Below are 15,593 nucleotides of genomic sequence, written 5' to 3'. Positions count from 1 at the left end.
CACTCTGTAGACCAGGCTGTCCGCGAACTCAGAAATCCACCTGCCTCTGCCTCCCAAGTGCTGGGATTAAAGGCTTGTGCCACCACGCCCGGCTTTTCTCTCTCTCTCTCTCTCTCTCTCTCTCTCTCTCTCTCTCTCTCTTGATAGGGTGTTACTGTTTAGTGTAGCCTTAGGTATCCTGGAACTCATTGTGTAGACCAGGCTGGCCTCTTGCTCACAGAGACTCACCTGCCTCTGCCTCCCAGTGCTGGGATTAAAGTAGTGTGATACCACTGCCTGACCAGATTGTTTTTAATGGGAAAAATATGTTTTTAGTTTTTTGAGATAATTGTATCATTCTTCCTTCTTCTCTTTTCTCCCTCTAACTCCCCCCACCCTTATTCTCTCTTTAAATTTATGGGCTGTTTTTCTTTAGTAGTTGTGTGTGTAAAACTGGGCATGGTTTGGAGTGGGTCTGTCACCACAGCACTGCGGGGAGGTGGAGCTAGGAGGATCCCTAGCACTTGCTGGCAGCCAGCCTAGCTGTAGATTCGGTCTCAGGGGCTAAGATGGAGAGTGGTGGATGATGCACGTGCACGCACGCACATGCACGCACACACATGTGCGCACACACATGCGCACATGCACACTACCTCGCTGTCTGTGTCTCTGTCTATATTGTCTTTCTTGTGTCTTCCTGTCTTCCCATCCCTTTTGTGGTAATAGGGATCAAATTCATGCCAGGCCAGTGCTCTCCCCACTGAGTTGTAGTTGTAGCATTTAGTAGGGTTTTTCTTCTGAGGCTACCTTTCTAAGTTTCCCAAGTTGGCTTCAGACTTGTAATCTTCCTGTGTCAGCCTCTGGAGTAGTTGGAATTGTGGTGTACTACATGGTAAGTCCAGGGAGATACTCGTTTTCTAATATTCTGGACATAGACATAGTTAATTTGTCTACTAGTTTCTAGGGACTGAAAGAAATAAAGTCACCTTCTAGTGCATTGAGGATAGGTATAAAGAGCCTTTAAGCCTGGCAAACACAGAAGTGGATGCTCACAGCCAGCTATTGGATGGAACACAGGGTCCCCAATGGAGGAACTAGAGAAAGTACCCAAGTACCTGAAGGGGGTGCAACCCTGTAGGTGGAACAACAACAGGAACTAACCAGTACCCCCGGGGTTTGTGTTTCTAGCTGCATATGTAGCAGAAGATGGCCTAATCGGCCATCATTGGGAAGAGAGGCCCCTTGGTCTTGCAAACTTTATATGACGCAGCACAAGGCAAGGCCTGGGCTAAGTAGTGGGAGTGGGTGGGTAGGGGAGAAGAGGTAGGGGGAGGGGTATAGGAAACTTTCGGGATAGCATTTGAAATGTAAATAAAGAAAATAAAAAAACAAAAAAACAAAACAAAAAAAAGAGCCTTTAAATTTATGAGTAATTAACCATTGAATCAAATTAGTCTTTAGATAATTGTATAAAAGAACATCTAATATTTTATCTTAGATAGTTGAGGGGTTGTTTGCAGTACATGGGCTTTGTGCTGTCACGAGGTTTGCTAGTAAGATTATAAGCGAATTGGATGGTGTAGGAGCCAGTGACTTGGGGTACTTGATAGTCTATCCACGTAAGACTATCCTGAGAAGAGTACTGTGAGTTTGTATTTTGTTAAACATTTTGTCATGTTGAATCTATTGTATCCATTTTGCTGATTGGGCAATTAAGTTTGTACGTTTGGCAAGATTTCTTTTTTCTTTTGAGCCAGTTCTCATTGTGCCGTCCATTAATTCCTGGTGCAGTTCATCTTCCTACCTTGCCTTTCTACTAGTTGGTATTATAGATAGATTCTACTGTACTGGCTTAACATTTCTTTTTAATTTATTACATTTATTTATCCATTCATCCCCCCTCCCCCGTGCGTGTATGTTTATGCTTGTATTCTGTGCATGAGTGATGGCTTTCATGTGCCCATCTGTGAAGGTCAGTGGATGTCTTTTAGAAGTTTGTTGTCTTCTGTTATGTGGCTCCTGGGCACAGAACTTATTGTCAGATTTGGTGGCAAGTATCTTTATCCATTTAGCCACTCTCCCCAGCCCCTCACTTAGCAAGTTTTAAATGTGTCTAGGAAGATATACAGGGTAGGATTACATTGGTCTACAACTCTTGTTTTGAGACAACCGATATCTTACAGAGTATATTGACATAGGAGATTCTGCTAAGTAGCAGATGATATTATATACAATATTATAAAATTTGTAGCTCAGACTGGCCTGGAATAACTGTAGCCTAGACTAATCTAGAACTTGAGGTGCTCCTTATGCCTCTGTTCAGAATATTGGGCTTACAGGCAGGATTTACCACATCTGGCTAGTATTTGATTTTAATATATACCATAATCTTATCCCATACATTCAGTTATAGATAATGTAACTTTTTTTCAAAACAATATTGCTAATTTTGTTAGTAGTCTTTGACATTTTTATTCTATATATATATTAGTTATCTTTAGCCTCAATTTTAAAAGGCAACATATTTTATAAAACATATACATGTGAGCATGCATATACACGTAAGCATGCATATATATACATACATAGAGACATCTATAAATACAGGATAAAATAATTCATGATAGATATAACAAAAAAGAGATAGTATCAAGAAAGTGGTTCAGTGTGTTCTTGTGTCCTGGGAAAGAACCTGATCCACAAAGATTAAGATGTTCTTGGTTTTTGTTTTGTGGGGAAGGAGGAGAGGAATAAATACCTCAAGCATTTGTGACATATTGTCATAATTTGAATATTAAAGCTGAGCATGGTGGCACATGTCTGTCTGTAATTCCAGCATTTCAGAGACTGAAGCTGCAAGTTCAAGATCAACCCAGACTACATAGTGAGTCTTACCGCACCACGACCACCCCATACACCTCAAAAAGAAAGAAAAGCAAAAGAACATTAGGGGGAAATATTGAAATAATGATGCTTTTTCCCCTTGAAGGTGTTTTACGTCTGTACGGTTCACGATAGTCGCTAGCTTGCTGCTATTTAAATCCAATACATTGAAATTACTTCTTCAGTTTCATAAGCTACATTTTAAAGACTTATTTTATATAACGGCTGTTGTTTTGTATAATAACGGTTCAGAGATGGGGCATTCCTATCATTGTAGAAACTTCTTTTGGATGATGTTGCCTTTATAACTAACAGTGCTTTTAGTGTTTTATTCAAGCGTTGGTCAAGTGGTTTTTTAATCAGTAGGCAGAAGAATATGCTTTTATGCTTTAAATTGCATAATAAAACTTTTTACTCCTACATGTGGTTTCTGCATTATCTCCTGATCCCCAAAATTAACTAAAAATAAGCACCATGACATGTAAATCTCTTTTGGAAAGGAACTGGTAGCAGTTAGTAGGTTTAGGATGATCTTTGTTCTTTGGCTATCTTATTACCTCTGAACAGATGAAGGTAAGAGGCATTGCTATGTGTTCTTGTTTGTTCAGAGTGGGTCATGCTTATATAGCCTAACCTGGCCTTGACTTGGGCCTGTAGGCATGCATTACTATGTCTCCTTTACAAGTATGTTTCTTTTCTTTGTATCTTCCTGAGTAGCATAAAGAAATAAGATGGATTTGAGCCACATGCATAGTGTAAAATTTCTGTTACACTGTTAACTGAGCTTGGTGATGTGTTTGACAGGTGTGTGCACATGCTGAGTAAAATAAATTAAGGCCCAAATCATGTGAAACTAATTTTAAGAATATTTTACTTAGTTTGGTACACTTGAAATACTATTTAGAGCGTAAATCTACAAGAAATACTACCTCTGATTTACATTTTTTTTTGTATGTGAGGCCTTTGAAATCTAGTGTGTATTTTATCATCCTCAGAGCACATCATAATTTGGATTGGCCATAGTCCAAATGATTATAATTACATGGTGATTGTTTAACAACTAGATTCTAGGGCTTTAAACTTAACTTGTTAATGTTGGTTGCTTATTGCTTATAGATGATCTCTTCCTGGAACAAATTTTGTTCTAAGTTGTATGTAGTAGAGTCCCAAAGGTTCCTGTGCCAAAGCATCCACTGTCTGCCCAGTCAGGCTTCGTGACCACAGCCTGTCCATCTCCCCCGTCTGGAGATTGTCTAAACTGATTTGTTCTTATTGAGTCTGATCTTGCAGGGTGGTATAATATCTATACCTTGATGTATTTTGTTAGTTCTTAAATCATTAGGATTTGTATAGCTTTTAACATTTTCATCTTTTCCAGGAATATTTTGAGAAAAATTAAGTCCTGAGAATGACTTTTACCCTTTTCACTTTTTTTTTCCTTACTGCTATTTTCTACAACATTCTTAGTATTGACTCAAACAAATCTTTCATCATGATTGTTTTTAGATGCTAATGAGACTTTTTTTTTTCTGAAATGAGGCAGAAAGTAAGGGGGCATTGCCTAAGTAGGACTGATAAGGCACTGTTTGGACTTAAGAGTTTACCATAAATGACTGCAGATCTTAAAACAACCTATCTAGTTTTATACATAATGAAATGTAAAAAACACATAGCAGTTCAGTCACTCCTTTCCACAGTACTACACAGGACTAAGGGTTGGAGCTGATTACTGGGACATGAAAAACAAGAGAACTTCTAAGCCCTATTAGACAGACGTATATTTCATACACGTACATCTTTTTAAAGAGTAGTAGTGAGTAGTGAAAGCAGAGAATAGCGAAAGTATTAAAGACTTCAAACTTTATAGAGTAATTGTTTTCTAATGATTCTTTACTATATAATGTTCAGTAACGTGTTCACTAAATGTGTAGAAGTAATAGAAGATTAAGTGATAACATGCTTTGGGATTTTAAAATAGATACTTTGTTCATGGAGATATATTAAGAATGTTGGACATTGCTGATTAATGGTAGCTTGCAAAGTTGTTGGAGTATGGAAATGACCTAGAGAATGTCCAAAGATTATTGATAATAGGACTGGTGCTGTAGTTAGTGGAGAACTTGCCTAACAGCACGAAGCCCTGAGTTCAGTCTGTAGTAAGGAGGCAAGAAGACCAGAAGTTTATGGTTGATTACATAGTGAGTTTGAGGTCAGCCTGTGCTGCATGAGCCCCTGTAATCAATCAATCAATCAATCAATCAATCAAATTATTGCTGGTGCTTATATCTTAACCTGTTACATAGATTAACCTTAATGGGCATAGTGGCACATGGTTTTCCCAGCCCCTGGGAAGCAGAGGAAGGTGAATTTCTGTGAGTTTGAGGCCAGCCTGGTCTACAGGGAGAGTTCCACTACAGCTAGAGCTATAGAGTGAGAGTCTGCCTCAAAACCAAAGCAAAGAAATAAATAAGTAAATTGGAAAATTAAAATTGAAAAATAGAAAACTATTGAATTCATGGAATAAAATTAATCTGTGAATTTAAGGTAACTAGGTTTAAAATATTATAAAAACACATGAAACAAAATTAATCATTTTTGCCTTTTTTCCAGTATTTCAGTGGTATTAAGGAAATTGACATGGTGGTACAATTGACATCTAGCCATGGACCAAAGGGAAACAACTTTTCCCCTCAAGGGTTTCTTTCTTTCTTTCTTTCTTTCTTTCTTTCTTTCTTTCTTTCTTTCTTTCTTTCTTTCTTTCTTTCTTTCTATATTTTCATTTTATTTATATGAGCAAACTGGCAAACAACTTTTCCCCTCAAGGGTTTCTTTCTTTCTTTCTTTCTTTCTTTCTTTCTTTCTTTCTTTCTTTCTTTCTTTCTTTCGATATTTTCATTTTATTTATATGAGCAAACTGCAGCTATTTTCAGATACACCTGAAGAGGGCATCAGATCCCATTACAGATGGAGCCACCATGTGGTTGCTGGGAATTGAACTCAGGACCTCTGGAAGAGCAGTCAGTGCTCTTAACCACTGAGCCAACTCTCCAGCCCTAACTTTTTTGTTTTTTAATGAGTGTTTTAAGCACCTAAGTGAAAGTATATATTTGTTATTTTGTATCTGACTTATTTCACTTGGCATACTTTCAAGTTTTATCCACATTGTAGCATGTGGGAGATTTTCCTTTTTTTTCTTGTAAGACTAAACAGTAACCCCATTGTCCATGTAGTGTATTGTGTACTTGCTCATTGACTAGCATCTGAGTCATTTCTCTGTGTTGACCGTTTGTTGTAAACACTGGTGTGCTTTCCACAGCTCCCTGTTTTTCATTCTTGTGGTTACACACTCAGAACCCCAATTGCTGCATTTTTAGGACAATTTTAATTATCTGAAAAATTGCCATACTGTTTTTCATTGTGGCTATAGTGTTTTACATTTTCATTGGCAATATTAGAGTTTCAGTCTCATTGCATCCTTAACAATGCCTGTTATTTACTGGTTGTTTGTTAAGTAACCATTTTTGTTGGTGTGAAGGGGTATCTTCTGTTTCTGATTTGTAGTTCCTTAGTTACTATGGGACACTGAGCAGTTTCTTTTTTTTTTTTTTTTTAAGATTTATTTATTATTATATGTAAGCACACTGTAGCTGTCTTCAGACACTCCAGAAGAGGGAGTCAGATCTCGTTAAGGATGGTTGTGAGCCACCATGTGGTTGCTGGGATTTGAACTCTGCACCTTTGGAAGAGCAGTCGGGTGCTCTTACCTGCTGAGCCATCTCACCAGCCCTGAGCAGAGTTTCTTATTGACTGCTTATATATTGTCTCTGGAAAAATACACAACTCTGTCAAATTTTAATTGTTAGGATTAGTATGTTTTCCTTTTTGTGAGTCAGTACTTTGGTTTTGTGATATATACATGTGTGTTTGTGTATGTGTGGAATCAATAGATTAATCTTGGAGATCAAAACCAGGGTTCACATGTGCTAGACTACTGCTGTACTACTGGGCTGCATCCCTATCCCTAAGCTTTTGATTTTAAGATAGGCCATAGCTTGGTGTGGTGGCGCATGCCTTGAATGCCAACACTAGGGAGGCAGAGGTAGGCAGATCTCTGAGTTGAAGCCCAGTCTAGTTTACATGAGTTCCGTGGCAGCAAGGACTACATATACCCTGTTTCAAAAATAAAAACAAACAACAACTACAACAACAAAACCAAGTCATAGAACCCTCTTTGGGCCTCAAATTCTCTACCAGCAAAATGGAAGATTGTTATTTCTATAGCTTCCTAACACAGATGCTGAGAGCAGACCATTTGCTTCGTAGCACCCCACACACAGGCACGTGCATGCATTTATGGGAGCACACACCTGTTGTCCTGTGATCTTGGTCAAAGCAGATCTTTGAGGTCAGCCTACAGGTCAAGTTCAGTGCTAGTCTGAGCTCCATATATTATGAGACCTTGCTCCAAAGCAAGCAAGCAAGCCTATGGAAACCTTGTTACTAAAAGAGCTAATTTTCATGTTTTGCTTTTTTGAGATCACTGTGTACCCAGGCTGCCTTTTATTCCTCTGCTTCCTTCTAAGTACTGTGATGTCTAGCACTAATGGAGTTAACTCTTTGAACTTGAGTATGTGTTCTTCATCATCTTCTTCCTCTTCTTCTTCCTCTTCCTCCTTCTATTTTAGAAAATAATCTTTTAGGGGACCTATGAGGTAACTTAGCAGGTAAAGGCACTTGGCCACCAAGCTTGATGATCTAAGTTTGATCCCCAGAATGCATGTGGTAGAAGGAAAAACTGACAAGACACCTATAAGTTGTCCTCTGACTTCCACAAGTGTGCCATATAGAACATCATAGAACATATACACATACAGCATATATAAAACAAACAAAACTCTGTATAATATAGCTGAGGAACGTTTCTGTGACACAGTTATTGAGAATTTACCTCTGATTTTTGCCTCATTGATAAATAGTGTAAACGTCTAGAAAACAAACAGTAGTCTTTACTTTAGAGTAGCTAACAGTATAAGTTCCTTGGCTTGTCATTGTAGTTAAAGACATTTGTTCACTTTTCCTTAGTGCTAATTGTAGGTGCCTCATGGGATTATACTATAAATGATAACATTTCTCTCTGAAAGAAGCCATTCTTTGTTTAGTATGTAAGTGCTAACCTACAGTTCTCTGTACTGTAATATTGTGACTAGAATATTGCTTTCAATATAAGAATCTTAAAAATAAGAGTTCTATTTTAGATCACTTCTTGCCAATATCATACACAAGCTTGGTTTGTGAATCATATTGTATGGAAGTATGAAGAGTATATTGGGGTCATTTGCTAGCAGAATGGGAAGGATGGCTTTCCTTTCTGGGATTAAGAGCTACTCGTACACAGGGTATTGTTGATAGGCAGTAGGAAGTAGGCATGTAAGTGATGCATGACTTTAGAATATTAGCTTTGCATGGGGATTCCTTGGTAGCTAGCTTATTACTTTATATCAGAAAGCCAGTGTTTTTTTCTAATTTAAAAGTTAAATGGGGACAGAGAGATGGCTCAACAGTTAAAGGCACTTGCCATCAAGCCTAATGATTTGAGTTTGGTCTTAGAGACTAATGTGGAAGAGGAGAACTTACATCTCCTAGTTGTCCTCTGACCCCTATAAGCACACACACACCACACACAAATAAAATTAAATAAGATTTAATTTTAAAATTACATTAAATAAAATGTAATTTAAAAAGAGAGTTAAGGCCAGGTAGTGGTGTGCATGCCTTTAATCCCAGCACTTGGGAGGCAGAGGCAGGTGGATTTCTGAGTTCAAGGCCAGTCTGGTCTACAGAGTGAGTTCCAGGACAGCCAGGACTACACACAGAGAAACCCTGTCTCGAAAAACATAAGAGAGAGAGAGAGGAAGGGGGAGGGGGAGGGGAGGGGGGGGGGGGGGGGGGGGGGGGGGGGGGGGGAGGGGAGGGGGAGGGAGGGAGGGAGGGAGAGAGAGAGAGAGAGAGAGAGAGAGAATGAGAATATGAGAATGAGAATATGAGAATGAGAATATGAATGGCCAAATGCTCATTGCATATAGGTTGTTAGGGAATTTGAGAGGTTGGCCTTCATGCTTCCTTTTTGTTTTGTATTGAGAAGAGGGGATACGTGGGACACATTAAGAATTGTTTCACCCTTGGTGACACGATTAGTGCCTCTTTAGTTTATGTTGAAGCATGATGTCGCTGTGTTTGCTGAGCTAAAAGAAGTAATTGTAAGTTTCCTAATTTAATATTTCTTTTTAGAAGTGAAATACAGAGTGAAAAGAAGTATTTTGGAGAACTTCATTGTTTAGAGAATCTTTAGATATGAAGATATATATAATGTATATATAATGGTATATATATATATATATATATATATATATATATATATATTATCAGATCTCCAAGCCAAGTGGCCAGCCAGCCAACCAAACTAACTCCACTAACTCACTCCCTCCTTCCATTTTCAAGTTAAAGAACCTATATCTGTTTTAGGTTATTGCTCATACTTTTTTTTTTTTTTCAAATATTTTTGGAAGTATTACCATTTTGCTAGATTGAAGAATTTGCGATTCAGTGGATTGTGGCGATGACTTAGTCGTCAGAAGTGCTTGCTGCTTCTCCCCATTATGCACATAAAAAGCTAGGTATGATGATGTGTGCCTGCTGCCATCAAACTGCAAGAGTTGCATAGACCAGATGATCCCTGGCTTGCTGCCCAGCCAGTTCTGACTCAAAAATAAGGTGGAGCGCAATTAAAGAAGATAACTGACTTTGACTTGTATGGACACACATGAGCGCATGTACTAGTACACACATGCACTCACACAGTGTTACTGTGAGTTAACAAGTATAGGTGTCCCATCCCATGTCCCCACCCCCCCACGCCCCCACGATAGGGTTTCTCTGTGTAGCTCTGGCTGTCCTGGAACTCACTCTGTAAACCAGGATGACCTTGAACTCAGAAACCCACCTGCCTCTGCCTCCCAAGTGCTAGGATTAAAGGTGTGAGCCACCACTGCCTGGCTGCCAAGTACAGTTTTTATAAAGGAAAGGAGGAGGTGAGGAATGGGAACCAATAATGAGAATTTACACTGATATTAAATTTAAAATTCTTTTCCAGGTATTTATAAATTGGCAGGGAATTAAAGAAATTTTGAGTTGATTAGGGTGTGGAGACAAGTGTGTGGTAAATAAAGGAGGTTTTGTGGGTTAAATATCATGGTTTACAAGGTTTGGCGAGGATCAGATTGTAAAGGTATTAAAGTGTTATGTTAATGCTTTGAACTTAGTCCTGAAGATTTTAGGGAACCAGTGGTGATTTTAGGCTTTCCAGTTCCATGATCATGATTAGTTTTTAGGAAGATCCCCAGCAGCACTGGGAAGCAATGAGATAATGTAGGAGATTCTGATAATTTCTCCCTAAAAGACAGAGGTCGATTTGGTGGTACACCCCTGCAATCCCAACACTTAGTCTAAGTAAGACAAAAGGTTCCAGAATTTGAGCCAGCCTTGGTTACATAGCAAGTTCTAGGCCACTCTGGGATGAATAGTAAAACATTATAAAGAACAAAAAAGTATGCCCATCAGGTGTACTGGCTAATTTTGTGTCAACTTGACACAGCTGGAGTTATCACAGAAAAAGGAGCTTCAGTTGGGGAAGTACCTCCATGAGATCCATCTGTAAGGCATTTTCTCAATTAGTGATCAAGCGGGGAGGGCCCCTTGTGGGTGGTGCCATATCTGCGCTGGTAGTCTTGGATTCTATAAGAGAGTGGACTGAGCTAGCCAGTGGAAGCAAGCCAGTAAAGAACATCCCTCCATGGCTTCTGTATCAGCTCCTGCTTTCTGACCTGCTTGAGTTCCAGTCCTGCTTCCTTTGGTGATAAACAGCAATGTGGAAAATGTAAGCTGAATAAACCCTATCCTCCCCAACTTGCTTCTTTCTTGGTCATGATGTTTGTGCAGGAATAGAAACCCTGACTAAGACATCAGGTAATAACACCCCAAAAGACATGTAGGTCTATACATTACACATATGTAGAGCTAAATCTGTAGGAATTGGTAGAAACAGGGAATGATGGAATAAAGAAAAATTTAAGATGGTATTATATTTATGGTTTAGAGTATTATATGGAGCATAGATTCGAAAATAGACTTGAATGGTTAGTTATAAATAAGTTCAGATACTGACTTTATTCTATAGCATTTAGTTTGTATCGATGCACCAGATTGCTTTGTGTCGAAGTCTTATTGCAAACACAACACAGAGGAAAGACAAATTTCTCCTTCACTTACTGTTACCTTCTGGGCCGACTGAGAAATACGTAATACGATGGTGGTGTGTCCTTTAGCAAAAACACCCCTTATCCCCTAAAAGAGCAATTAGAAACAGTATAGATTTGTTAGTGAAGTACGTACTTAGAAGATTATTTGAACAGAGTCCCAAAGAAGATGACTTTAGAGGGTTTAAGAAAAAGACAAAAACTGAGGGTACGAAGGCAGTCCTGATTAAGGAAAGTGGAAGACAGGACCAGACAGAGGTGCTTTGGGAGAAATGATGACTCTTGAAGGGAGGTGGATGGCTGTCACCATGGGAACAACCGGGGGGATCAGATCTAGGCTCTGCTCTCTTTTTAGGAATTAAAATTCCATTTTTAGTACAGAGTTCTTCATGTTAAGGCATTCTTGTAACATCCTATACTTCTTCACTTCTTAGTGAAGTTAGGTGCTTCTCATAGCCTTAGTACAGTGCTTAACAGAAAATATTAGTTGAATGAAGGAATAACATTTGCACTTACTTAGAAGCTTCATATGTACTGCATATGGGTGTGAATGCAGCACTGTTTAATGTAGAGTTGTATTAAGAGTGTGTGTGTGTGTATGTGTGTATTTAATTTTTTTAAAACATCGTTTGGGGATAGGCTTGTGCTCAGTATGTTTTTGATAACACAGGTACCTCACTATTGCTAGAGGGTACTGGATAGCAGCAGTGCTGGATAACTTCAATAAAATTGAGTGTTTGCTTTAGATGAGCACTAGCAGTGGATATTTTGGAGGTGAACAGCTGTCAGCTATTAAATTTCTTTACATATCTTGGCCTAATGTCTAAGGTTATAATCCTTTATCATAGTATCTGTATATAATCTTCATAATTCCTCAGCTAAAACCTATTCCAATAAAATAAGCATTGTAATCAGAGGAAAAACAAGTTTAACTGTTAATCCTGGAGAGACTGCCGAGTGGCTAAGAGCACTAACTGCTTTTCCAGAAGACCTGGGGTCAATTCCCATACCATCTGGCAGCTCACAGCTGTCTGTAACTCTGGTTCCAGGGGAATCAGATGCCCACTTTTGGCTTCTGAGGTTACTGCATACATGTGATACATAGACACATATGTAGGCAAAATATATTCATAAAATAAAAAAATAAATAAATCTTTTAAAAACTTGTTTAAATGTTGTATCTTGGATCAGATCCTTAATCAGAAATAAAAACTTAAGTGGTTAATCCAAATACTGAATAGTTCAGGTCAGTACTTTAAAAACTATATAGTGTGGCTATTGATAAATACTGATAGACTGGGAACTGGATGAGTATGGGAACCTCCTATATTGTCTCTTATTTTTAATACATTTTTAATTATTCTGATATATATGTAATTACATGAACAAAGACTAAACTGAGCATGGTGGCACATCAGTGTAATCACGGCACTTGGGAGGCAGAAAGCAGAGATTTGGGAGTTTGGGGCCAGTCCAGACTATTAAGACCTATTTCAAAAACAGCAGGAATAATCACAACACTTAAGCACAGTAAACTTACTAGGTAAGAAAGATGTAGCGATCAATAACTAATCTGTAGAATTCACAATTTCAGAAAAGTTGAAAAAAATTGTAATATAAATAGAACCGAATGGTGTTATAAAAATTATTTCCAGTTCAAATACCTCAGTACCATTTCTATAAGAAGTCTGGTTTTATTTTTCGCTTCTTGTTTAGTTCTTCTCATAATTAATGCCATAGCTCCAGAGAATCTTATAATTCTAGGCCTCAGTTTATAATTTTCAGACATTGTTTATTGTTAATTGCTAAAGACAAGATTAATTTTATGTCAGCTGCTTTGGCTTTGTATTGTGTTTATTAGTGAAAACTCTAGACTAGTCAAGTGCAATGGCGAGGAAGGAGTAAGAGAGCAAAGTTGACCCTGTAACCTTGGGAGTAGTTGATGCAGTAACCCCCCTCACACCAGCTTGTTAGGTACTTCAGTGACTTCCATAACACTTGTAGGTTCAGTTTCTTCTTTTGGCTTTAGACATGTTGACTCCTATTATCTGATGGAATTCTCAGTTCTATTACTTTCTATTTTTTTTAAAAAAAATATTTGGTTTTCAAGGCTATCCTAGAACTCACTCCATAAACCTGGCCTTGAACTCACAGAGATCCTACTGCCTCTCAACTGCTGGGATCAAAGGTGTGTGCCACCATTGACTTTTCCTTTTTATTTCGATTTTCTATTTTTATTAGGTCTCTAGTATAACTTTTACTATAATTTAATTTCTTTATGCCTGTTCCTGAAAATATTAAATAGGGCTAGTACATGTATATATAGTATGTGTATATATTATATATTGGCTCAGAGTTGATTAATGGTCATTTAAGGGACTGGCTTTAAGATGGATGCTTAAGGCAGATGTGTGGAAAAAGATCCCTAGTGTATACTGCCCCAATCCCTTTTTTCCCTCTTGATTTTCTTACCCTTTAATTTAAAAATATATCTGCTGTCCTTGAGAATGTATTTTCTAGGTTTTGACAAAATAAATAGGCCATCCCTCCTACCTAGCTCATGTGCCTCAGCCCTGAGAATTTATTTTCTAATTTGCTTTCTTGACTTATTTCTGTGGTCATATAATAATTGCATATGTGGTATACCTAACTTATTTTAACTGGTTTCTTATAGCTATTTGCATTATAAATAGTGTTGTGGATACTTTATCTTTGCTGATATGGATACTTTCTCTCCCCTACAGATAATAAAGACTTCTGAGCTAATGTATTCATTTTTGTGGTATAACTTCTTAATAAAGCAAAGCATGTTGAGTTGGTAATGTAGTTCATTCAGTAGAGTGCTTGGCTTTCATGCATGAGACCTCATGTTCCCAGGATCCAGAAACAGATAAACAAGGCATGGTCACACATGCTTGTTATCCCAGCACTCAGAAGGTGGAGTTAGGATGATCAGAAATTCAAGGCCATTCTTGGCTATATAGTGACGCCTGAGATATATGGACTTCTGTCTCAAAATAAATTGAAACATTAAAAACAAAGAAAATTATTTTATTCTTTTTTTTTTTTTTTTTTTGCTATTAATCATCACTAAACTATAACTTTTCCTTCTTTATTAGTGAACACTTGTCCTGCTCTTTCACCTTTTTCTTGCATGGAGACAGCAATGTTTGTACCAGTGTGGAAATTAACCAACATCAACCTGTATACCTTCTCAGTGAAGAGCATGTCACCCTTGCTCAACAGTCTAATAGCCCATTTCAAGGTAGATTATTTTATTGCCATAGGCATTTGATTACTTACTCTCATTTCAGTATTGGAGATTAAACTTTCATGTTAGCAATTATATTAGTAAGACAACAAAATAAGTACCATTAGTGAAAGTATTTAAAATTCATATGAATGAGAATTTTAACATTTCTGTGTTTTCTCCTGATAGCATATTACATTATGGATATGTTAGTCATTTTAAGGCTTATGTGTAGGATTTGTTAGTCATTTCAAGGCTTATGTGTAAGCTGTGTTTAGCATAACTACCCAGGGGAACTTTTAATGTCATTTATATCATGAATTGTTGACCTCAAGAGAAGTTGTTTTATAAGGTTGCTGATGGCTTTTTAAGTACTGGAAGTATCTTCTTTAATTTTAAATGTAGTGTGTGTTTTAAAATTTATGTGGCAGTTCTTCATAAATATTTAGATTTATTTATATACATTTTTTTCTTCAAGTTGTTTAGAGTCAGAATAAATTGAATGATAGGTAAATATTCCCAGTTCATTTTGAAATACTATATTTTGATTTTGTGTTAGGCATATTTTAAACAATTTTCAAAATCTTAGCATTATATTTTATATTAAAATGTATAATAAATTTACTTTCTTGGAGTGATGATAATGGATTTTTTATTAGGCTTACATCATTATAACACTGTTTATTATGATTTTATTTGTTGTAAATCTTTACTTACTGGATATCTGCTTTGGTTTCCAGTTATCTTAAGTCCATTTGGATTAAATGGCACTCTCACGGGACAGGCTTTCAAGATGTCTGATTCAGCTACGAAAAAATTAATTGGTGAATGGAAACAGTTCTACCCTATTTCCTGTGGTTTGAAGGGGACGTCTGAAGAAAAGCAGGACGATATGGATTGGGAAGATGACTCTTTGGCTGCAGTGGAAGTTCTTGTTGGTATGGATTCTGATACTGGTCTGAAGGGGAATCCTGTGTATTTAGTTAGATTTTACTAAATGACAAACTGCTCTCTTGGCATTCAATACCAAACATTTATTTCTTTTTTTTTAAAAGATTTATTTATTTATTTTATGTAAGTACACTGTAGCTGTCTTCAGACACTCCAGAAGAGGGCGTCAGATCTTGTTACGGATGGTTGTGAGCCACCATGTGGTTGCTGGGATTTGA

General features: G+C 37.5%; 1 protein-coding gene across 1 annotated transcript in view; it reads left to right on the top strand.

Annotated features, from left to right (window-relative positions):
• Positions 1–15,593, top strand: part of Med13 (mediator complex subunit 13) — a 93,710-nt gene that overhangs the window by 13,654 nt on the left and 64,463 nt on the right. The window contains exons 4-5 of the mRNA XM_021214008.2: positions 14,294–14,439; positions 15,165–15,362. Of these exons, the coding sequence (XP_021069667.1) occupies positions 14,294–14,439; positions 15,165–15,362 (344 nt within the window). The remainder of the gene's footprint in view (positions 1–14,293; positions 14,440–15,164; positions 15,363–15,593) is intronic.

This window comes from Mus pahari, chromosome 14, assembly GCF_900095145.1.
Source record: "Mus pahari chromosome 14, PAHARI_EIJ_v1.1, whole genome shotgun sequence".
In the NCBI taxonomy this organism is placed as follows: domain Eukaryota; kingdom Metazoa; phylum Chordata; class Mammalia; order Rodentia; family Muridae; genus Mus; species Mus pahari.
The sequence above is the reverse complement of the archived record's forward strand: the minus strand, read 5'-3'. Positions and strand labels throughout refer to the sequence as shown.